This window comes from Vigna umbellata, chromosome 5 (genome assembly GCF_029865625.1).
Source record: "Vigna umbellata cultivar VRB3 chromosome 5, Vumbellata_1.0, whole genome shotgun sequence".
NCBI lineage: Eukaryota > Viridiplantae > Streptophyta > Magnoliopsida > Fabales > Fabaceae > Vigna > Vigna umbellata.
In genome coordinates, this window is record NC_142169.1 from 35,923,737 (window position 1) to 35,947,545 (window position 23,809).

The following is a 23,809-nucleotide window of genomic DNA, read 5'->3' on the forward strand; positions in this document are numbered from 1 at the left end:
GTTTAGTCCCACTAAAATATTTTTGGAAACTAAACTTCAACATTTTCATAATAACTATTAAAAGTACTAAATTTTATATTCATGTAATTGATTTTTTATTTCAAATTATTAAATAAAACTAATTAATTATAGTTTAATAGAATATTTAATATTCAAAATAACTACTTTTTTAAATAATTAAAAACAATTGCAAACCACACACTTGATTTTATACAACTAAATAGTATTACAAATTTATTTTACTAAAATATTATAAAAATACTTTATTTTGTTGTCAATTTTAATACGATTGTCTTATATTGCAGATACAATTATTAGAAAATTATATATAATTCTCATCCTATAATTTTTCAAGAGTATACTAACATGGACCAAACCATGTAAGGGGTCAAATTGGACCAATCATAAAATGACACGTATATTGTATTAAAATATTGTCAAAAAAATATTATCAAAGTATCATTATCCATTAAAATTTCATAGAATAACTACATATTAACTTAATTTTATAAAAAATAATTATAGTCATTAATTTATTTTGAAAAACTTATACACCACCACCAGCATTATTTAGATACCAGTGTTAGAAAGAGACTTATGGTTGAAGTAATTCTTTCAAGATAGCTGTGACATATATATGAGTCCAAACACTATAAATATAAAAGTTACCACTTGCTATCGGATTAAATATGTTAAATATTATGATTAATGTTTCTTTGATGAATGCGAAATTGTTAGTATAGATATTATAGGCTTAAATATAAGAAAATGTTAACCATTTAAAAAAAATATTTTATTAATATTTTTAATGCAAATATCTTTATATTGTTAAATTAAAAACGAACGTAGATATTTGGATCATAATATTATACCTAGTTATTTTAAGTTTACGATAATTTTTTTGTTTTTACTGTTATATTGGTTAACTCTATATAAGAGTTATCTATCTCTTGTATTATTGTTGTTATATGATCAATAATACAAAAATATAATTTGTGTCTATACTTTTGTGAGATAACCTTTCGTTTTTTACAAATATTGAACTAAAGAAATTTGGGTTATATGTATGGTAAGTATCTATTATTTGATGTGTTTAATTTATGTAATTATAGAAAGGGAAGTCAAATTTCTTCTTAATCTCGATAACAAATTCTTATACCTTTAATTGGTGAATCTAACAAAGGAGCTGGTTTGCCCGAGAGGTTAAGGGGGAAGACTTAAGATCTTCTGCAGTCAACTGCGCATGGGTTCGAACCCCATAGCCAGCATTATTTTAATTTTACAGAAATTAATATTCAAAATGATTCAAATGTCTAACAATATTATATAATAATCACTCAATTAACAAGAGTTAAAGTAATTTAATTAACCAAGTCAACCTGAAATAAAGAAAATATTTAATTAACATATACTTGTTATTTATATTGATTTATTATGGCTATTTAATTATGTTTTATAAAATTTAGTCAACATGCTTTTACCTTTACGAAGTGAAAATAAACCCCTGAAAAAAAAATATAAAAGAAATGAAGTGCGAAATACAGAAAGTAACTAAAATTAAATTTAGTTTCAATTCCACTTTACTGTTTTAAAATGATTGTATTGCAATAGGACACTTTTTTAAGAAAATAAAAGAAAGAGTAAGCCATAAGATAAAGTGAAGAATGGAATGAATTTTTTGTTCATTATTTGTGTTTTATTTATTTTTCTTTATTTCATTAAAATTGTTTTGATAGATCGAATTAGTATTTATATAAAGCAAAAAAAAAAAAGAGATAACGAATGAGGCACTTAAATGAAGTTTTTTAAATACAGAGACCAAGTTTTAAAAAAACATAAATAAACGAGGAATTAATATTTTATTTTAACCTTGTTTATGCATTTAAAACACATATTTACTAACATTTAACTTTACAAGATTAAAATATAATGAGCAAATATGTTTGAAAGAGTCATAATGATATAAATTTTATAAATGTAATATTCATTTGATATATACTTAATATAAAATGATAATAAGATGAATAAACATACATTACGATTTTGTGGTTTTTATCGTATTTCCTCAAATTCTAAATAACAGAACTTCAAACAACACATGTCCTTAAAAAACAAGTTATTAAAAAAATAATTAAAAGACAGAAAGATTATCACCAAGATAATTTTATTTATTTTAAATTTTTTATAAAAGTTTATTCTTTCACAAAATGAAAATAACCTCTAAGAAAAAATAAGGGAAGCCGTGAAGTAAAGAAAAGAACTAAAGACTAACAGAACCAAAAGGGTACTCTTCCGGCGAAGAATCACGACTTTGTCACCGGAAACTCTAACGCTCACATCTCTTCTTCCACCGGAACTCGCAACTTCGATTCGGGTAATTGATTGATTCGTTTTGTTCTTTCTCTGCTTTTAATTCAAATAACTGGTTTTTCGCTATTTACGCTGCTTCACCGTTTTTTCCATCTATAAACTCATCTTACGTAGATCCATGTTCGATTCAGCTTTGGCCTATTGTATCCTAAATTCGCAATCTCACAATCCTTTAGCTATTAAGGATCTACTCGTTTCGTCATTGTTGTTCTTATTTTTAGGGTTGGCTTTTTAATCGTGTTTCGTGATTGAACTTGATTTAGACACTGTTCAGTTACTTGCACTATTGCATATTGTTTTGGATGAGAGGCCTAAAGTGATTGTTGATGGAATCTTTTGCAGGGAGGGAAGACGGTGAAGATTGGTAAATTCTAAGAATCGTTGAGATGGTGAGGAAACTGAAAGTTTTGAATCGTTGTGATTTAATCCGTTGATGTTTGCTCATTGCGTTTGACATCCGTTGTGTTGTGTTTCAGTCAGCACTTTTCAATTTCCACTCATTTCTAACTGTGATACTTCTGGGGATATGTGCCTGCACTTATTTCAAGATGCAGTTTCCGGCAATCCTAGATCAGAAAACTGGGTATATATATCTCTTCATCTCTTGCCATGAGTAAAGTTGACAATCCTAGGTCATGCATATACAATTTATGCGTATGTTGACAATGCTTCATTCGAGTAGCATAGCTGTGTAACAGAGTAGGTCTTATTTTCAATATTGGTTTTGGTGCACTGTTGTTTCTGGTGAGCAATACCATCATTTGCCATGTTGTTGTGCATGTTTGGATTGAAGACAATAAAGGGAGATGAAGGGAAGGGAAACGAAATAAAAGTTTACCTCGAAACTTCCTCTTGTTTGGGAAATGAAAATCCTTGTCATTGCTAATTTTTATGAACCTTTTAATGTTCCTCCATAAGTAATTTTGAACATCCAAACAAAGGGATGGAAAATTTCTTGTTAACCTCTCCGTTCCTTTTTATTATCAAGTGTTCTGGTAATTTGTACATCTGAATTTTACATGTTCAAAATTCAATGTATCATAAGGTTTTTGTTCCATTAGACGTGCAGCTTGCAATAGTTTTTTTCATTCTTCATATCAGATTTTTAGAACTTGCTGACAAGACATACATGCTCTTCCTGACAGATTTCGTGGTTTCTTCTGGAAGGCGGCGAGAATAGGTAGATATCCCTTGTTTGATATGCTTCTACATTGTTATTGTTTACATATGCTTTTGAATGCACTTTTAAATCTCTTTTTTTTTTTTTTATTTAAGCTTTGGAAAAGTAAGAATAGAACCCTAGAAATTTTGGTTTGATATCTTCTATGATGATTTTTTGCTTTTCCCCCATATAATACCTTAACGGCATCAGATTTTTCAAGTTAAAATATTGAATTAATTATCTTGAACCAAAGAACACACGTGTGTTGATTGATGACTTGCCCACTGGCAGCGGAAAACTTGGGGTAAAGGATGAGTGATGCAAATATAGAAAATTTGGGTTACGGTTCTATCCTCACTTTACGTGTATACTACATCGTGATTATGCCTTTTACATTCTCAACCTTTTTTGTAAGTATGCTTCATTGTATTTCATTTTTTTTATCAATCCTTTAGTTATAATGAAACTACTTTCTCAATTCTTATTTCAAAATTCATCATTTTGATTGATGGTACTTGTAATTTTCATAAATCTTCTTTTGGTTGTTATTGAAAACTCATTCTCAATAGTTCTAGATCCTCGATTCCTTGTGAGCTTTAAGATGCTATATTACAGTGTCATACCAAAGCTGTTTGTGACATGGGCTACTAGATTTCTAGCTTGGCCATGTAGTTCTTGAATTTGTTGCTTCACATCTAATCCTGTACCAGCATGTTTGGTACGTTGTGGAATAAATACAAAGCAAGTGAGAACAAAAATATATTCAAATCAGTTTCTCATTATGACCTACTGGGGAATTTTTATTCCTTGTGTTGTCTACATGTAACACTTTCTGTCTAGGTGTATGTCTCATTTAGAATTATATATTTCATGAGATGTGGAATTTAATCACTGATATTATCTTGATCGTACACGTGGTTGCTAATACAGGTGAACGGTTAAGCCCGTGGGTAGCTGCGGGTTGCTTTATGATGGGTGTTTCAATAATCTTCTTCTAAGCTTTGGTTACTCAATAGTAAGTTATTATTCTTTTTCATGTGCCCAAATATGATAGCTGTCAGAAGCTAATGATAAGGAATAAATATGCGTAATGACTAATTTTCTGGCGTACATAAAATATTAAGAACAGTTTCTAAGCCGTCTATAGGAATGCACCTCCTTTCATATATGTCAACAATAATTTTGAAATTTGATGCATTGCAGGGGCGTCCATTCTATACCGCAGTTTTATGCGCAAATTGCAGATCTACGAAATGAGAGTTTGTACTTACGATTTCATCGGAGCCCTTGACACAAATTTGTTCCACCATATTGTTAATTATTTTTTCTTTGTTGTTGAAATTAAGTGGAGTTTTTGCCATTAATCCCCAGGGTAACGTCATTACATGAAATTCAAATTGCTACTTATGATGGGGGATCGTGCTAATGTCCATAGCTTTGTCCAAATTTTATGAGCATGATGCCTTCGAATCTGAACTAAGCTGCTAATATACTAACTATATAGATTAATCATATAGCAGCTGGCGTGAATACTTTTAATGATGAATAGTTGAATATTTCCAACAGAACTTGAAATGATGGTGCATTATCTTCTTTCGGAAATTCTAGAAATTAGAAAAAAATTGTAGTCGTTTCGAAGATTCTAAATTAAGAATGATTAGTGTCGGAACTTACATTTTAACTAAAAATTTAGAAGGTTTTAAGAATATAGTTTGATTAGGCTTGATAAATATTATAATCAAAGAATGTTTCATAATCTGGATCAACTCAAATGTAACTTTATTGTTATAACGACAGGTAAAAGTTTCACTGTAAATCATTACTAACTGTACTTTTTTAGAAAAATATATTTTCAGAAATGTCATTTCGAAAATCATGTTTTATTAATTTCAGAAAGTTTATTCTAGAAAATTTCCAAAACAAGTAATCTGAAAATCACTTTCATGAAAAATAAAATAGTCTTGAAAAAAATTATGGGAGTGCAGGAAGGAAAGCCCAATCAATTTGGATAACGTTTTCTCTGCCAATGGGAAGTTCCATCAGCAGCGGAAGGAGTACATTATATTTTAATGAGCTCTCATTACATTAGTTCCCACTAGCTACCAAATCATGATACACTAGAAAAAATATATAATAAAATGTGAATACAGCGCAAGAATGTTCTAGGTTTTCTAGACAAAATTCAAATTAAATTCTCATTTTCAATTCTTCCTGTGTCATCAGTGATCATAATCTCCATATTCCGTATATCTCGTTTCAGAACACCGCCAAGTCTTGCAATGGCCTCCATTTGCTGTTGTAAAACCTGTTCGCACAAAATAGGGCATTATTATATTATTCTTTGAATGTATCATGCGCATTATCTCATACAAATAATACCTTTTAAAAAAAATAAAAAAGGAAAATCAACAATCAAGATGTTAAATAATAATCTATCTCAAATTGGTTCCATCTCACCTCGTGTAGGTCAGCAAGACTTTGATCATGAATTTTGGTTGAACCTGGAAGGTAAACGGAGCCACCAAATCCATTGCTATTAGCTTTAACACGAGATACAGTCAGTAGATTTTGTACCCTTCTAGACAGTTCCGCTCCAGATCCTTTAAGCTGAGAACATATTTCCCTATAAGTTCCATCTCCAGCAACAGAGCAAAAGGGCAGAAAATGGTCTTGGATAGAAGTTTTACCTGTCTAGTTATTGTGGCTAATTTCTCAGCAAGTTCAGCTTCCCCTTTCGTTAAGGGTATGCGGCAGCCTTTTCCCTCCAATGCCTCCACTACTCTCATTACCTTGAAACACAAGATAAGATATACTTAAGCAACAAATAAAAATCCAAAGCTCGAGATAAGCTAATTCATCAATTTACTTTCAGAATATAGATCCTACTGTCGGGGCTTATGATTGGAGGGGAACACTAAGACAAATTAAGAAATGTAAAAACTTTATATAACTGCTTATTAAAGTAGCTAATTCTGTGCAGGGAGAATCAATTCATTCTACAATCGGGAAAACAGTTTCATTCACAAACACATAGGAGTTGTCCCTACTCTTAAAAGACGTTGCTGGAGAATTTGTTCCTTTTGTTTTAGTCTTTGAATCCATGGAAGAGTATCAGCCTGAAAATGTCTTTGGAGCTGCAACAGCATCAAACAAATGGAAAGAAAAATCAACAATGCATGGTAGAAAAACCAGAATCACATTACCACTGCTCCGAGTTCAAGCAAAGGGGAGAGCAGTACCATTTTAACATTGCTTTGGGTTATACGCAATCTCTCTGCATCAGAAACAATGACTTCATCTTGTATCTACATGACAATGTCAGCAAAAATGTATCCTCAAGGCTTAGATTATATCCAATCCAGGTAATTCAACAACTTTTATATCAAATATTGAACTATTCTCCCTTTTTCACATCAAATACTGACTGGTGGATACATCTAAAAATTCAATACTCAAAGCATCACTTAATAATGTCTACAAAAAATGTTTGACACATTTGATTAAGAAACACTGTTTTCTTTCTCAAGATCTTGGTCCTCAGCTAATCTTATAAACAACTTTTGCATATATAACGATATTCACTTGCCAGGTATCATCAATGCTAATGATGTGGACTAAACTTTAAAATTGATAATCATTTACACGGGATATCTAAACACTGAATAACAGAAACTGGCCAAAAAGTCCAAGATAAACCTTGATTTTCTCAAAAGATCATATATTTAAGTTACTGGTACAATTCTAGAGGTTAACCTATCAAAATCTACACATTTCTAGAGTATACAATCGCTAGAAGTTTATGTTTTGTTTGGATACCGAATGGCAACCGAAGTGGAACTAAATAAATAAAATGAAATAAATTTGTCATTAGTGTTTCGATATTATACAGTGGGATGGAAGAAAGTTATCATTTAATTGTTTGGGAAGTGTGAAAATTGTGTAAGGAGATCAGGAAACAAGTTTAATCCCACACCCCAAAATTGGAAGGATTAAAACCAGGCATTGGATGGAATGAATAGGAACTTGGTATAGCTTCGAAGTTTAAACAATTCAAACAACTGCAATTAATGTCGTGTCATTCCACTTTCCATTATATTCCTTTCTATCAATTCAATTCAAACACAGCTTAATAAAGCTTACCTTAAGGCGTTGCGAAAGATCCTTAAAACCCTGGACAAGCTGTGGCCACAGACGTTCTCTATCTGCACTGTCCATACCTTCAAGCTTCCCCATTGCCTCCGCCCACATGATCTAGCAACCATAAACTATTCCCATAATTAGCCAGTTCTGGAAAATGGTAAAAGAATCTCCCAACTATAAATAGTTTACTAGAAAAAGAAAAAACAAAAAAAACTTACGTCTGATACACCAGCAGGCTTCACTCTAAACTGTGGTTCTGTTACACTGAACAACAAATGCTGAACAACACAAAAACACAAATGTGAGAAAAAAAAATGAAGACCCACAAGTGCAATTCTAACATTCACCACAAGGAATCAGAAAATATCACTGATAATGTAGACTTGGATTTGAACCCTAATTTCAAAATTAAGAAGAAAAAAAAAAGGCGCATAGCATGAAATACAAACCCAAGTATACCTTAACTATGCTCATTGCACAAACGAGGCAAACACTAAACACAATAACTTGACAAAGGAGACATTTTTGTATTTATTTATTTTAATTAGACAGTGAGGAGGATACCTTGAAAGCGTACTTGGGGTTTCCAGGATCTTCCTTGTAAGCATCAACGATTGTCTGGTGGCACAACATGCGAACACAAAATTAATCAACGAAACAATGCAATAGCGAGAATTCGAAAACTGGATTGTGGAAGAAAAAAGAAAAAAGATACTTGAACATCGCGATCGGCGAGAGAGAAAGGAACAGGTGCCACGTTAGCCATCTGAGTGGTTAATTGCGCATTTGAGAAAGGCGAGGGTTGCGGCGCTGCGAGGGAACTTTGAAAGCCGAAAGGAGAAGAAGTTGGTTGTTGTTGAAACAGTGGAGTTAGTTGTTGCTGCTGCTGCTGTTGTGGTTGAGAAGAAAAAGGCGTTGACAAAAGGGACGAACCGAAGGCAGGGGTAGAAGAAGCGCCAAACGCCGGTGTGGAAGATGGGGTTCCGAATGCCGGAGTAGAAGATGGGGTAGCAAAAGAAGGGGTGCCGAAGGCAGGGGTAGAAGAAGGGGTTCCGAAGGCGGGGGTAGAAGAAGGGGTTCCGAATGCAGGGGTTGAAGAAGGGGTGCCAAAGGGAGATGAAGAAGGTTGAGCGGAGCCAAACATGGTGATGTTGTCAAAGCGACGATAGCTTGTGGAAAGAGCGAAATGGAAAATGAGATTGGTGTTGATTTGTCCCTCCCAAGTTCAAAGAAAAAAGCGCGGTCGAGTGCGTGATGCAGTGCAGACAAGGTGTTCGACGAAAGGTTTTATTTATTTATTTAATTTTCTTCTTTACATATTTTTTAAAGAGAGGCTCGTACTGATAGTGTATGATGACATATAAAATAATATTTATCAATATGTAATATGTAATAAAAAAAATCTAAGTAGGATTGATGCTTTCAATTCACATGCATTTTAAATTAAATTAAAAATACGGAAGAATGCAATCTGTAAAAAAAAATAAAAAATAGTAAGAGTATGTATGCATTACTAGGTTAAAGAAAAAGTTGGCCCAACATCACATCAGACTAGAGCAATCATGTTTGGGCCAAATTAGGTTAGTCCAGACAATTTGAGTTTGATTTCAACTTGATTAATGATATTGTCTTCCTTCTATATCTCGTACTTTTTTCTACCATCCTCTGTAATATAAAAAATATCAAAGTATTTGTCAAAATAACATCTAGAAAACCAATTAAAAACTATATTTTAGACATCACAACCAACGTTTCAAAGTAATCTAAAACTACTTCAAATTACATAATTTCAAATACGGAATATACTTTCAAGAAATAATTCGAAAATATTTTAAATTGTCTCATCTAAAATATAATTCTGAAAAAAAATTTATAAATTATCTAATTACTAAGATAATAATTATAATTTTTTTAAAATAACAAATCAAAAAATCTTTATAGACAAATATTTAAGAAAGTATAGGAAATATGCTATTCAAACTATTTTATTTAAGTAGTAAAATTTAAATATAATACAACTTTATTAAACTCACCTGATGAAGTTTCTCCGTTGGCTTAATCATGTAATAATGAGTTCAAAACTTAATTTTTAATATGATATTACAAGCAGTCATAGTTTATCGTAGTTGAAATTACTTTATGTTATCAACATGAATATTAAAAATCCCAAATTAATTAAAAATAAATAAAATTATAATATACAGGTGAAGTTTAGCGAAATTAAGTTAAAGTAACATATAATATCAATATTTTAGTGAATAGGTGTGAAGGAACCGACATATCAGACCAAACTTGACTTTGGATAAATTTTTAGTGACTCTAAATTGAGATATTTTATCATTAAACAATGATATCTTATAATTAAAAAGGACTCTAAAAAAATAATTGTAGATGAGATGGAGGAAAAGAATGCAATTAGTGATTTCTATTTATTTATACATAAACATTTTAATATTGGGGAGGAGGGATATATAGCATATAAAAAGAAAACGGACAAATGCAGAATTTGTGCTTTTAACCTTTTTTTTTTATGAATGGGAACAAAAGCCTCAAAATAGTCAAGGGTTGTTAGGTGAGATTTGGATGAAAATGTTCTTTACATTATTCTTTCCTTTTGGATAAGAATAAAGAGACATCATGGAAAAAAATGTAATTTGTACTTGCATAATTTTTAGTTCTACTTTTATCTTTTATGGATTAATTTCATTAGAAAAAAAAGTAAGTAATTTCATATTTATATAATTCGATTTTTATATTTAATCACACATATGTTCAATTGTTTTTATTAAATACAAAATCTTATAAAGTAAAAACCAGACACACATTATATTAAGTTTACTAACTTGTAAGAAAATTATGAAAAATGATTTATAATTGATTGATGGAAAACCTTTTTATATGGGCAGTAAATTTTTAAAATTTGTATCTCTATCAAGCACTACTGAAGGATTCATGTGAATGGTATGGTTGAAATTCATTGGGTTGTCGCTGTCGTATCTGATATTTCAGCCAATATGCTCAACTTATTTCCGTCTCAGTCATAAAGTATTGGATAAAAAATTCTAAAGTTGTCACTTTTAACAAGCTAAAAAGTCCAAAACAGAACAACAAAGGAATAGCTCACCCACCACAGTATTAAATACTGCTTATAAAAGTCGATAATCACAAGACCAAGGGAATTAATCCCTCACACTCCAAAGACACAAAGGGCATTCATAAAATGATAATGCCAGAAGCCAAGTATCTCTATCAGTCACAGACAAGAAAAAACTCAACTAAAATTACATAAAATGTGAGGAACACTCACCTCAATAAGACAAGTTATTACATGTACGAGATCATGTTTTGCACCATGCGACATCAGCTCATGTAAACTCTGAGTCAATCTTAGTAAAATGCTGCTATACTCCAGCCAGAACATGGTTTCATTTCATGCCTTGATTGTTACACAATACAAGCACAAACCAGATGGCCTTATGTCACAAGTCCGCCACTCTGACCCCAGAGCTGCATTTGGATCATACGACAATGTTTGATGAGCATGTTCTGCCAGCAGAGGGAAGAGCAGCAACTTGCCATCCAGCATCCCGAACCGAAAACCAACACTGGTGCTCCCTGTCAATGGAACTGGAACCATTTCCCATGAATTGTCCTCTGGACTGAATATAGCCAGCTTCCGCTGGTTCTTCCATTCTATGCAGAACAACTTTTTTCCTACTACTGCATGAGCTGTGACCATAACACAGCCATTCTTAATCTCACACCAGGTGTGTCTCTCAGGGTTGTATATATCAACAAACTTGGAGTTTCCAATGGTGAAGCTTGACCTTCCACCCATGACATAGAGCTTACCCTCAAATCCACAAGCAAAACAACCCCATCTCGGACGGCGAAGGCTCTCTATCACTGTCCATTCGTCAGTATCTGGATCATACACCTCAGCACTGGACAAACTGTCTCCATTCTCCCCATAGCCCCCAACAGCATAAACCAAGCCATTCACTTCAGCACAAGCAAAGTCATAACGAGCCACATTCATGTTCGACAAACTGCTCCAGCTGCAATGGCAGAGTAGAGAATGGAGCAAGTCAAAACAACATTAAAACACACACAACTATATCTATGCCAAGTTTCATACAGTAACACAACAAACCTTTATGTTTCACAATTTCTAGGTAGAGTGCTTAAGGAAACCATACCTGTTGAGGCAGGAATCATATTGGTAAACCTCTGCTGAGGCAAAGGCAGTTCCTTCAATAGCTGAACAACCAGCCATGACAAGAAGCTTTCCATTAAGAACCACCACTCCAAATGCAGCCTTTTCTGGACCCGGCATTGGTGGAAGAGATCGGCATTTACGACCGAGACAATCCATAACCTCCCAATGACTTTCCTTTTCTTCACAGTCTCTTGTTAAGAAATAGAGCCATTCTTCAAGCATTCCAGCCAATTTTCGCACAGTAGTGAATGCTTTACTTTGAATAAACGATCTCCATCTCTTACAGACACCCCCCATAGCAGGGAAATTCGAACGAGGCACAAGTGCCAGACAATACTCGGCCACATCATCAGGCAGCCCAGGTAGAATTGGGCTATAATCTTCACTCAGTGCCTCCGAGAAGAAACAATTATCACTTTGTGAAAGAGTTGATTTATCTTGATCGGTCAAATTGGCGAAACACGTATTTGGCTGGATAAATCTCTTCTTTCCAACAGTAAGATCAGGCATTTTTTAAACCAGAAATTATACAGTAAATATCTAGAAGGTGTACAAGCTTTTAGTAGAGATCTTTCAACCAAATAGTGTGCAAATGTGTTGTTGAGAAGCATGTAATGTAACTAAAGAAATTCATAAAATCCTTCAACAATTGGGATTCTACGAGACCAAGGCATGAACGATGTTGCAGAACTAATCACTTGAGCAGTATGAGCAGATGATTTTCTATGCTTTGTCCAGTCTGATTCAAATTCCATAACAGTTATTATTCTGCTCCCACTGTGATTCTTCTTAATTGTTGTCTTCTGCAAATTGTTTGTTAAATTGCCTACGCTGTATCCTCCCTCACACATTGCCCAGATACCTATCCAATACGGCAAAGATGATCATGTTTTGAAGTCAAATGCAAAAACTAATTAAAGTTAATCAACAAAATTATAAAGGCATACCAGAGTAGGCCATAGAAGTTGCCGAGACTTAGCCACCGCAAACTTCCATTTTCTTCAAGTTCATATGGTCTGAATCAAACAGGACTTAGAACAGTTCACATAAGAATAAGAAAAAATTAAGTCATAAAAATCAATGAGAAAAAAAGGTTCAAAATCTGCAGATTCAAAATTGTAAATCGCAGTTATTTTTAATACAAATATTTACTTGAACAAGAATGCATATTAGATATTAGCATAACCCTTGATCTAAAAAAACAAAACTAACAAAGACAAGCTTCCAGTGTTTTCCACAAATCTCAGCCAGCATACAACCAAAAAGGATTCAACCAAATATTAATTACCTACAAATTAATATTTAAACTAACATGATAATGATAAATTTACCAGCACCTGTTAACTTTCTAAGATGAATAAGAGGAATCAAATATCCTATACTTGAAAAAATAAAAATCCAGAAGCACAGACAACCACCAGATCTGGAAATAACCAGCAGTTAACGATGTAATTCAGATTGTTTGAAAATAAACACAGTAGGCAAGAATCAGGAAGGGGAAATATTACAATCTATTTGTAAATTCAATTTGAGTTATAAAATGAAGCATCGCAACGCTCCAGAGCCTGATAAATTATACATACATGTATGTTTCAATTCAGAGAAACAACACAACAGATATAAATAAATAACATAAACAGATAGCAGCTCACAGAAGCTGAAAAAAGTTTGAGGAAAGGATTACAATACACAAGCATGAAGGAAAAGAGTCAAATGTTGGTAGATCTGCAGTAGAGAAACGAAAGCAGAAGAATAGAACAGAACAAAAAGAAAAGGAAAGAGAGGAACTGACAAAAATAGAAGATCGAGATTCAGAAGAAAAGAAGCAGTGAAGGTGAATTCATAGAAACAGATAGAGTGTATGGAGAATGGATATGAGAAGGTGTTAAGAAGAAAGAGAATATTTATAGGATTAGGAAGAAAACTGTAGGAGAGAAAGACACTCACATAATGCGACCAAGTCAAAACCAGAAAATGGCAACGTAATGGAACCAAACCAAGCTTAGCCTGTTTGTGTTGGAAGAGGTTGTGGTCGTGTTCCGGAGTAAGAGGAAAATAGTTTATTTTATAGTGCCAAACAAACAGTAACGTCGTGTCGTAACATTTCTGGTGAAGATATTGTTACGCTAATTGATCTATCAATGGTGGTAAATGTTTCGTTGACAAATTGTTACTCTTTAGGTACATGTGTTTCATTTTATTCCTTGTTAATAATTTTCATTATGAATATAGAAAAAATAATATATATATATATATATAATAATAATAATTGATTAGCTGACCTCTTGCATTGTTGGTGATATGCACTATTCGTTTGTCTTTATCTTTTAAAAACTTCCCAAACTAGTTGTGGAGTGTAGTAAGTGGGTGGGCCATGTTTATAAAAAAGCGTGTTAAGAATTATTTTTTAAATATTAAATAATTAACGATATCCTTGAATGTGTAATTCATCTTTCAAGTTAGTTTTTCATAGAAATCTTTTTTTTTCTAACTAATGCTCTCGTGGGCTAAAGATTAAAAATAAAATAAAATAATACTATTTTTTTTTTACTTTGTGGAATTGTTAAAAACTACGAGTGTAGATATTTTTTTAATTTCTTAATAATCGAGTTACTTTTTTAACATTTAATAAAATTTTATTAATTTTAATGTTGTGTTTGATTTTAAGTGTTGTTTTAAGTGGAAATTGAAAAGGAATGAGAGTATGATTTGGTTAAGAGGATTTGGAAAGGTGAACTTTTACAATCTTTTAAAAGTTTTAAATTTCTTTTAATTTATTATATCCATCACATTATGTACAAAACTTTTATTTTTAATATATTCAAATCATAATATCTTTTTCTTTTCTTAATCAAAACATTTTATCTTCACTTTTAAATTTATTTAAATTCATTTTCTCAAATCTATCTCCATTCCAAAAACAGGAAATGAATAATTTTATATAGGACGTAGAAATTATATGCTTATGTGATTAGTATTACGATACAACATTACCTTTTTAAAGTGTGATTTAAACTGTATCGTAATTTATATAAAAGTTATATCTATAACAAAAGTATTTAAAGAGCGCTTAATTCATTTCTTACTATTTGATTAAATAGGTAAAGTTGTTAAAATAAAACCGTTGAAATAAGTTCACTCTAACTGTTTTTGAAAAAAAAAATTAATAATATAAAATCTTAACATCAAAATCTCATTTCAGTGGGGAAAATGTTTATTTATACTATATGCATCAGTTAACAATTATGGATATTTTGATTATTAAAAAGTTAACTTTTATATTTATAAAAAAATTAAAAAAATTAAAAAAATAATAAATGTAAAAAATTGTTGAGTGGGAAAATAATATTATTCCATCAGTAACTTTTTAAAGTGTCAACGGACGACGAATGTTATTAACTCCAATTATTGCACCATTTGACCATAAAAACAAAGTAAGAGTAGCTTTGTATATTAAAAAATGGCTTACCTAAACTTTAAAATTTCAGAATTCCAATAAGTGCAATTATTCTTCACTAATCTGAATCTCTTGTAGATGCTTTACAACTTCATACAAACACAGACTTCATCTTATAAAGAAAAAAAAAATTAATTTCATATCCTTTTACACCAAGCAAAAAATTATACCTATTAATTTTTTTTTTTATAATTTCCATATTTAGAGGAATACTAAGAACACTTTTAAGGTGTGTTCTGTATTGATAGAAACTGCCTACCATTTCAACCAGACAAAAAAGAGATTTCTTTATTAGGATTTTCTATGAAACACTCATACCTAAACGTTTTCTTTTAATATTTTTTCTGTTACAAATTAAATTGATTAAAACCGCCAATTTTAGTGAATCTCAATAAATTAAAATTAATAGAATATAAAATGCTTAAAAAGAAAGTGTTAAAGGATTTTTTTATATTTAATTTAACTTTCTCCTTTATATATATCGAAACATGTTAACCATGGAATGGACATTTTTAAGTGACAACAATTATGTAAAATAAAATTTTCTATCAGTGTTTCGAAAATGTTTTTAGTTTGTTGCGATTTTATTTATTCAATGATAGTAATAAAGCAAACAAAATAATTTCACCCGTAATACTATAAATTTTGTTTCACCAGAATTATTTCTTAGGTGTTACTATGACGAAAAGAAACACGAGACATCAGAACCTCTTATTTAATCATTCATTCTGTACGCTACTCGAAATTTGCATAAAACCATTGATATGATTAAGACAATCCATTTTGAGGTTCAATTCTGACAAATAACATATTCTGTCTGATTATAAGTTGCACCAGAAACAGAACCAAAACAAACAAAGAATCATAGATATTTGGTGTGTTATTGGGACGTGCCACTAAATCAAAACCAGTGGCTCCGAGAATCTGAACAATGTCCGAATTTCAATGTTTCCCAGGTTAGGGCTTCAGCAATACGGGGCAACCTAGGCCTGTCACTGATTTCATGGAACAGAACACCACACGTTTCGCAGTTTTGTGAAAGTTAAAGTAGAGTTAATTCAAGCAATTTTTTCAAGTGTTATTATCCTTGACAACGGGTTGGATTCGATACGGATGTATTTATCTATAACTTGACTCGTCAGATAAAATTATATTCATTATTTATCGGATATTCGTTTAGAAAATATTCATGTATATTTTAAAATCGCGTACTCACGGATACTCGAAAAAAAAATATTTAATACATTTTAAAAATAAAATTTAAATAAAAATACAAATATATATATATATATATATAATATAAATTAAATTAAATGTAAATTAAAATTTAATTTTAATTAAATTTAAACTAATAAAATATAATTTTATTTTATTTTTAATTAAATTTAATTGAAAAATATATAAATTATTTATTTTTTAATTTTTTACGGGTAACGGATACCCGCAAGGTGGATAGAATACTATCCGTATCCGATCCGTTTAGAAACGAATATTAAAATATCCGCTACTCATTACCCGCAGGTAATAAATATCCGCAAATAGTTACTATCCACCGCGGATTTCACCTACGGGTACCGTGCCAACGGATAAAATTATCATCCTAATTGTACCTAGCATATTCAATATTTTTACATAGTTCAATAATCCAAATTAAAAATAATTTAAATGTTTTTTCTTTTTTAATCTATCAAACAAATTTTAAAACAAACATTAATTATAAAACAAATAATATTTTTAATATATGATAATACTGATGTTGTGAATCTTGTATAAGAAAAGACCATACGTGTCATCACACACGAAGAAAAATAATAGATATTGCGTTGAGAGCGGTAAACGATGACACTGTCATATGAAACAATAAATTAAAATATTAGAATAATAGATAAAGTCATATTGTTAAATATTTTCAAAATAATAATGTGAGTGTTTGGATAAAATATTTTTTTTCTTAGTTAAAAAAATTACACTAAAACTTATTCAGTATTCCAAAGATAACAATTATATGTATATATATATATATATATGGGGTTAAAATGTGTATCGGATTTTAGTAGACAAAAATACCCTTATATATCATAGATTCTAAGTTTTAAGGTTAAGGGTATTTTAATAATTTTCATTCTCAAAACTTGAAAAAAAAAAAAAAAAACTCCCAAACCCTGGCTCACCTCTCTCATTCCTCTCAATCCTTTCTCTTTCATCTCTCTCACTCCAACCTTTTCTCTGTCATCCCTACTGTAGCGCCAATTGAAAATATCAGAAACACTTGCCTTTAAACAATTTGCCTTTGTAAAGAGTTGAGTCATTGACATATTCACATTCAGACAAAGGTTCATTCAAGATCTCTTCAATTTCACCATCTTCACTAATTTCTCTAATTTCATCATCTGCATATGTTGAATCATCATCTCTAAAAAAACCCTCCAGGCAATTACGAATTCTTTCGGATGTCATTATGCTTGTGAAAATTAGATAAAATTATATACGACAAAAATTATAAAATGAAAATTGTAAGAAATTGTTTAACAACGAGCGTTTCTGATTTTTTCCAGGCCAATTACCAATTTCTCTGATGTCATTATGCTTGTGAAAATTACATAAAATTACATAAGACAAAAATTATAAAATAAAAACTCATTATAAAATCATTTTTTGTAAGAAATTGTTTAACAAGTATTTCTGATTTTTTTCCAGGTCAATTACGAGACAAAAATTATAAGATCAAAACTCATTATAAAATCATTTTTTTGTAAGATTGTTTAACGACAAGTGTTTCTGATTTTTTCAATTGGGGCTACAGTAGGGTGTTTCTGATTTTTTCAATTGAGACTCCAGTAGGGATGACAGAGACAGTAGGGTGTTTCTGATTTTTTCAATTGGGACTACAGTAGCGATGATAGAGAAAATGTTAGAGTGAGAGAGATGAAAGAGAAAGGATTGAGAGAAATGAGAGAGGTGAAACTTAGAATCCATGATATATAAGGATATTTTTGTCTACTAAAACCCGGTACACATTACTAAAATGTACCAACTGAAAAACAGGCGTACGCGCGTTAGCAAACCCATATATATATATATATATATATATATATATATATATATATATATATATATATATATATATATATATATATATATATATATATATATAAGTTAGCAATTGTTTTAAACGTTGCTTCGATATATACATATAACAATGTTAGAATGTAATAAAATAGTTTATCCACTAAACTGTTAATTAGATTAAACAACTTTTCCACTAATAAAAAGGTTTGGAAAATAACTTAAAAGTCTTGTTAAACGTATCTAAGTTTATACATTCCAAGCAAAGTAATAATTTAAAGTAATCAATTGTTTCTTTATCGTTTGATTTGAACTAATTGGATGATACATGTACTTAAATATGAGTCTTTTCAAATTTTCCATTACAGTTTTTGTTTTTAAAAAAATATTTTAGTGAGTCAAGAGACAATTGTATATTTAAATTATTTTTAATCGTGATTTTTAATGGAGAGATTATTTAAGAATGATAAAGATGAGATGTTTACTTTGTTGATCTGTTTTGGTCTGATCTGTATATTTTGTAACTCGTGTGTGACAATTATGGAATGGATGAGTTGATATACATAATTTTAAATTGTAAAAACTGACATTTTTTAATATTAAGTGAAAAGATAAAATTTTCATTACCAATGGTGATTTATAATTATTATATTATGTAGATAAATATGTGAATCTAACTGTTTATTATTTCAAATAGTTATAATTTCATGGAAAAAGTCCTAATAATTACAATTGGAAAAAACAAACATTAAAAGGAAATAATTGTTATTTTGTTTAGAATAAATAATGGTTACATTTTAATTTTTACACAATATCTTATGTTTGTTAATTAAGAGGTTAAATATTTTACACCTTAGCCTTTCAGATGAAATTAGAATTTGTCTATGATATAGTTTAATCTTCAAAATTAAAAAACAAATAAATATAACTCTCCTAATCATGCTATATTTGTTTTCAAATAATTATTTGGAAATTAATGTCATGTCATATATTTTATTTATTTATTTTTAAAATTTAAAAACTAAAATATATTAAAATTTAAAGTATAAATATTTTTTTTATAGAAATTCAAAAACTTTAAACATATTTAATCCTTGATTTAAAATAAAAAAATTAAAAAATAAATAATTTTTATGTAGACCGATACATAAACATACAAGTCAAATGTTACAGGGGATGAATTAAAAAAGATTAGCTTGAATTTCTTATAATATCGATTTATACTTTCTACATACCACATATCAAACGACGAAATTGTCACTCCTATTATTATTATTATTATTATATCTCTTATTTTATTTTATCTCTTACATAATCACTAAAATTCACGCTAACTATTAATTATAAAGTATAAAGAATTCCAAAGACATAATTAATTCGAAATCAAATTACAAATCTAGTGTACCAGAAAATAATAATTTACACTAAATTAATTATTATATTTCTATCACATCACATTCTCAAGAAAGAATAAACAAAAAGAGGTGGCCGCACTGGCAATGGAAAACTCGACGTCGTTTAAGAGATAAAGCGTTGTTGATAGACATGCCTAGAAGATTGAAGGAGAGGCAGTGTCGTTTTGTTTTGATGAGTATGGTTTTTAAACGTCGTTTCGATAAAGAGTGCCCAAAACGGTGACGCTGATGATGACCTTCCACTGGAGTCGATAACACTGTCATCTGAAAACTGTGACTAAAACTCCTTAACTCACTAATATTCCACGCACTAACTACGCTGATTGATTCGTTTGTTCCGTTCCATTTCCATGTCGTTGGCATCATCATTCTCGATGCTCCGGCACCGCGCGGTGGCTTCCGCCGCTCCTCTCCTCATGCGCCGCTTCCGGTCAGTTACAATTGCCGGCCGGCAGCAGCAAAACCCTAACAAGCAAGCCGCCCCGAGCCGCAACCTTCTGAAGGCAAAAAAAACGTTGAAGGAGTTTTCCTCTCTTGCCCCTGTTCTCTCCCTGGAAGACAGCCCCCCGCTCACGGAATCACAGGCCATCGGTGTCGTGGCGGCGTCGCAGGCGAACTTCATGCGAGTCATCGTTCCCGAAAACGACCAGCCTCCTTCTTCTGGAAGCTTCCGCGGGGTGGAGCTTCTCTGCGTGGTGAGGGCGCTATTAAAGAAGATTAAGCGCAGGGTCATGGTCGGGGACAAGGTTCTTGTCGGTTCCGTGGATTGGGTGGATCGCAGGGGATGGATTGAGAACGTCTTCCACCGATCTTCTGAGATTCTTGACCCTCCCGTTGCCAACGTCGACCACCTTCTTGTGCTGTTCTCGCTCGAACAACCCAGGCCTGAACCGTTTACTCTCACGCGCTTTCTTGTCGAAGCTGAATCCACTGGAATCCCTCTCACGCTGGCACTCAACAAGACCGAGCTTGTGGATAAAGAGGTGAGGTTCACGCGCTATGCATTGTCGTTGTTTGCTCTGCCGTCATAACTATGACGTGTAGGCACTGCTTGAATAAATTTCTCCCAAATCCACAACAATTAAAATGAATTAAGCTTCTTGCAAGCTAAAATCATTTTACTACATACTGCGTTTGGATTCAGTTTTCCCATTATCAATTCCAATTCCATGTTGAATGCCCAAGCAACAAACAGTAGCCACTTTTTTCCAAAATTTCAATGTGATTTTTGTTTGGGGGCAAGAATTGATCTTTCTGGCTATCCAAACACGCTGATATTCTTTTGTGTATAGTGGATGGAAAGCTTTGATGAACGTTTGGACCGAGTCTGGATAGAAGTTGAGAAAAAACACTTTTAGGAATTGGAATGCACATTCTTGAATTTCAAGTCACAAAATGTAAAAGAAAGAATTTATTGTTTTTTTGGAGGAAAAGTACTTTTGAATCCTCATTAATAGAATTGAAAGGTGCTCTTAAGTTGTTTTGTTCACTTGTTGAATTGGCGAGTTTTTATTCGGCATGCTGCAAACTCCAGTATGGTTCCATATCGATCCCAAGTACAAGTAAAAGAAGAGGGTTTTGTTAGGTCCTTGATAGTCATGGTAAAACTTGTTGATACCAAATATGAACTTGTGCTCGGAAATTTGATTTGCAACCGTGTCAAATGGTGTGTTGTTTGCAAGCAAACCCATGGTGCGAACTCACCTGATGGGAGAAAGCATTTTCTTCCCAAGATTTCAGTTGTTTCAAACTCACAATCCAACTTTTACTATTTTCTGGTCTAAAGCAACTGCTTGATTTTGCTTTTGTTCTTGCATAGATCATTAGTTCGTGGAAGGCCAGGCTGCGTAGCTGGGGGTATGAGCCGGTTTTTTGCAGCGTTGAATCTGGACATGGACTTGATCTTCTTGCATTCAAGTTGAGGGATCAAACGACAGTGATTGTGGGGCCTAGTGGAGTTGGGAAGTCTAGTTTGATAAATGCCCTTAGAAGCAACCCTTCTGATGTTGCGGAAGGGGAGAATTGGTTTGAGCCTGTGAGTTTTCTTTGTTCTATTTTCTTTTTTTTACCTCTATCTACTAGAGTTTGATGTTTGTGTCACCCCTGGATGCGCCTTACTTTTCAGATTTCTGGAAGCAAGTGGCTTGAGGATCAACGGGTTGGGGAAGTTTCCACGAGAAGTGGTAGAGGAAAGCATACTACTCGCCATGTCTCTTTGCTTCCAATATCTGGAGGGGGCTTTCTTGCTGATACTCCTGGATTTAACCAACCTAGTTTATTGAAAGTGACAAAGCAGTCTCTTGCACAAACTTTTCCTGAAGTTAGTGATGCCTAACTTGTATTTTAATAAATCCAGGGATAACAAAGCTTTTCCTGTTTTGATTGATCTTATCATCTTCTTATTCAGATCAGGAAAATGCTCAGTGCGAATGAGACCGAGAAATGCTCATTTAACAATTGCTTGCATCTGGGAGAACCTGGGTGCATTGTGAAGGGAGACTGGGAAAGATATTCATTCTATTTTCAACTTCTGGATGAAATCAGAATCAGGGAAGAGTTCCAACTTAGGACATTTGGAACTAAAAGAGAAGGGGACGTAAGGTATGATGTGCCTTTGTTGATTGCAAACCAACGCTTTTCAGTTAATTGGAAAGCATGATGCTTTGATCAAAAAGTTCAATTCTGGGATTCGTATCCATTAGTAAAATTAATATTTTTTGTATTTACTGTGATTATGAGGGTTTTACACATTTTTAAAAGCTGATTCTTATCCTTTTACATGTTAATGTATAGATGCAGACATGAATCCCACTGCATATTCTAATTTATTTATGATAATTATCAGGGCACTGGCATGTAAACCCATGCTTGAAAGAAGCTAATAAATTGCATTTCCTTGTTGAAGAGTGTGGGGAAAACAATAAATTTGTGGAAATACCAATAAAAGTATTTTTCGTTGAATATGTAGTAATGCAAAAAAGATCTGCCACGGATTATTGTTATGATATTCCTGACAAGCACCCTATAATCTTTTGCAGGTTGAAAATGGGAGATATGGGTGTTCAGCAAGCGGAACCACGGTTGGAACCTAAAAAGCACAGGAGACAATCTCGGAAGAAGATTAACCAGTCAATTTTAGACGACTTAGATGATGATGACGACGACGACATTGATGAGGAAAATGATCCCATTTTAAGGGCGCTACGGAATGAAAACTCTTAGAATTTCGTTAGCCCCCAAAGTTCTCATTGTAAATAGTTGCTTTCCATGCGATGTATATCTCGGAGTGAGCTAAGTTCCTATCAATGAAGTTCATTTGTGTTTTGTTTGACCCAAATCTCTATCACCTATCAATACACTTTCGAATTCTGATAACAGAAAATGTTGATTCTATACACAAATCAGAGTTGAAGTTACAGTTACGATTATTCGAGACAGAACACGGGAAATACTAAATGCGATAGCCCATGATATTGTTGTGGGTGCATGCATTTGTTGGTTATTACCAAAACTTACATTTGGAAATCTGTAGGAGATTCATCAATACAACCCTGTAAGCGTCCCTTTCTTTGTAAACAAAAAGCTACAAACAGAACTTAAGGCCATTTGGATCATACTTAATACCCACAACAATGTTTTCGCGATAAAAATTGAAGGGCCTTTTAATTCCCGCAGCTGCAATACTACTAACTACACCTCATAAAAAAAAGAGAGAATAAAATACTCTCCTTTACTGTATATCACCCACAAGGGCCACCACCATGGCCCTGCATCAAGAATATCAAATGTTCACAAGTGTTAAAGATAATAATACTATCAAAATGTATCACTTAATTGTCTGATTTCTAATTTAAATTCAAAATTAACAATATCACGTCATACTTTAAATTATTTATTATAAATATATAATATAATTTATAATTCATGTCTAGAAATCCCGAAACTTAAAAGTTGGAGGCTGAAGATAACCTTAGTCATCC

At 32.0% G+C, this 23,809-nt stretch overlaps 4 protein-coding genes and 1 non-coding gene across 5 annotated transcripts; 3 read left to right on the forward strand and 2 right to left on the reverse strand.

Annotated features, from left to right (window-relative positions):
* The first annotated feature begins 1,185 nt into the window (after positions 1-1,185).
* TRNAL-UAA (transfer RNA leucine (anticodon UAA)) lies at positions 1,186-1,268 on the forward strand. The gene has a single exon. It is a non-coding gene; the product is annotated as a tRNA-Leu (tRNA).
* Positions 1,269-2,213: 945 nt separating this feature from the next.
* LOC148198207 (uncharacterized) lies at positions 2,214-5,008 on the forward strand. The gene is made up of 6 exons (XM_088115379.1): positions 2,214-2,374; positions 2,713-2,759; positions 2,847-2,953; positions 3,516-3,550; positions 4,463-4,547; positions 4,736-5,008. Exons 2-5 carry the CDS (start codon positions 2,757-2,759, stop codon positions 4,528-4,530), a joined length of 213 nt encoding a protein of 70 aa, XP_087971505.1. The 5' UTR covers positions 2,214-2,374; positions 2,713-2,756; the 3' UTR covers positions 4,531-4,547; positions 4,736-5,008.
* A 504-nt stretch (positions 5,009-5,512) lies between these two features.
* LOC124841086 (nuclear pore complex protein) lies at positions 5,513-9,002 on the reverse strand. The gene is made up of 9 exons (XM_047317269.2): positions 8,388-9,002; positions 8,237-8,290; positions 7,891-7,950; positions 7,673-7,783; positions 6,772-6,837; positions 6,580-6,666; positions 6,220-6,321; positions 5,990-6,139; positions 5,513-5,837 (listed from the first exon to the last, which is right to left on the reverse strand). The coding sequence occupies exons 1-9, from the start codon at positions 8,814-8,816 to the stop codon at positions 5,715-5,717; spliced, it is 1,182 nt and encodes a 393-aa protein (XP_047173225.1). The 5' UTR covers positions 8,817-9,002; the 3' UTR covers positions 5,513-5,714.
* A 1,772-nt stretch (positions 9,003-10,774) lies between these two features.
* On the reverse strand, positions 10,775-12,538 carry LOC124841082 (F-box/kelch-repeat protein At1g67480-like). Its single transcript, XM_047317266.2, has 2 exons — positions 11,872-12,538; positions 10,775-11,730 (listed from the first exon to the last, which is right to left on the reverse strand). The coding sequence occupies exons 1-2, from the start codon at positions 12,399-12,401 to the stop codon at positions 11,103-11,105; spliced, it is 1,158 nt and encodes a 385-aa protein (XP_047173222.2). The 5' UTR covers positions 12,402-12,538; the 3' UTR covers positions 10,775-11,102.
* A 7,368-nt stretch (positions 12,539-19,906) lies between these two features.
* On the forward strand, positions 19,907-23,160 carry LOC148198208 (small ribosomal subunit biogenesis GTPase RsgA 1, mitochondrial-like). The gene is made up of 5 exons (XM_088114839.1): positions 19,907-20,812; positions 21,649-21,864; positions 21,955-22,149; positions 22,237-22,430; positions 22,868-23,160. The coding sequence occupies exons 1-5, from the start codon at positions 20,180-20,182 to the stop codon at positions 23,049-23,051; spliced, it is 1,422 nt and encodes a 473-aa protein (XP_087970965.1). The 5' UTR covers positions 19,907-20,179; the 3' UTR covers positions 23,052-23,160.
* The last annotated feature ends 649 nt before the right edge of the window (positions 23,161-23,809 follow it).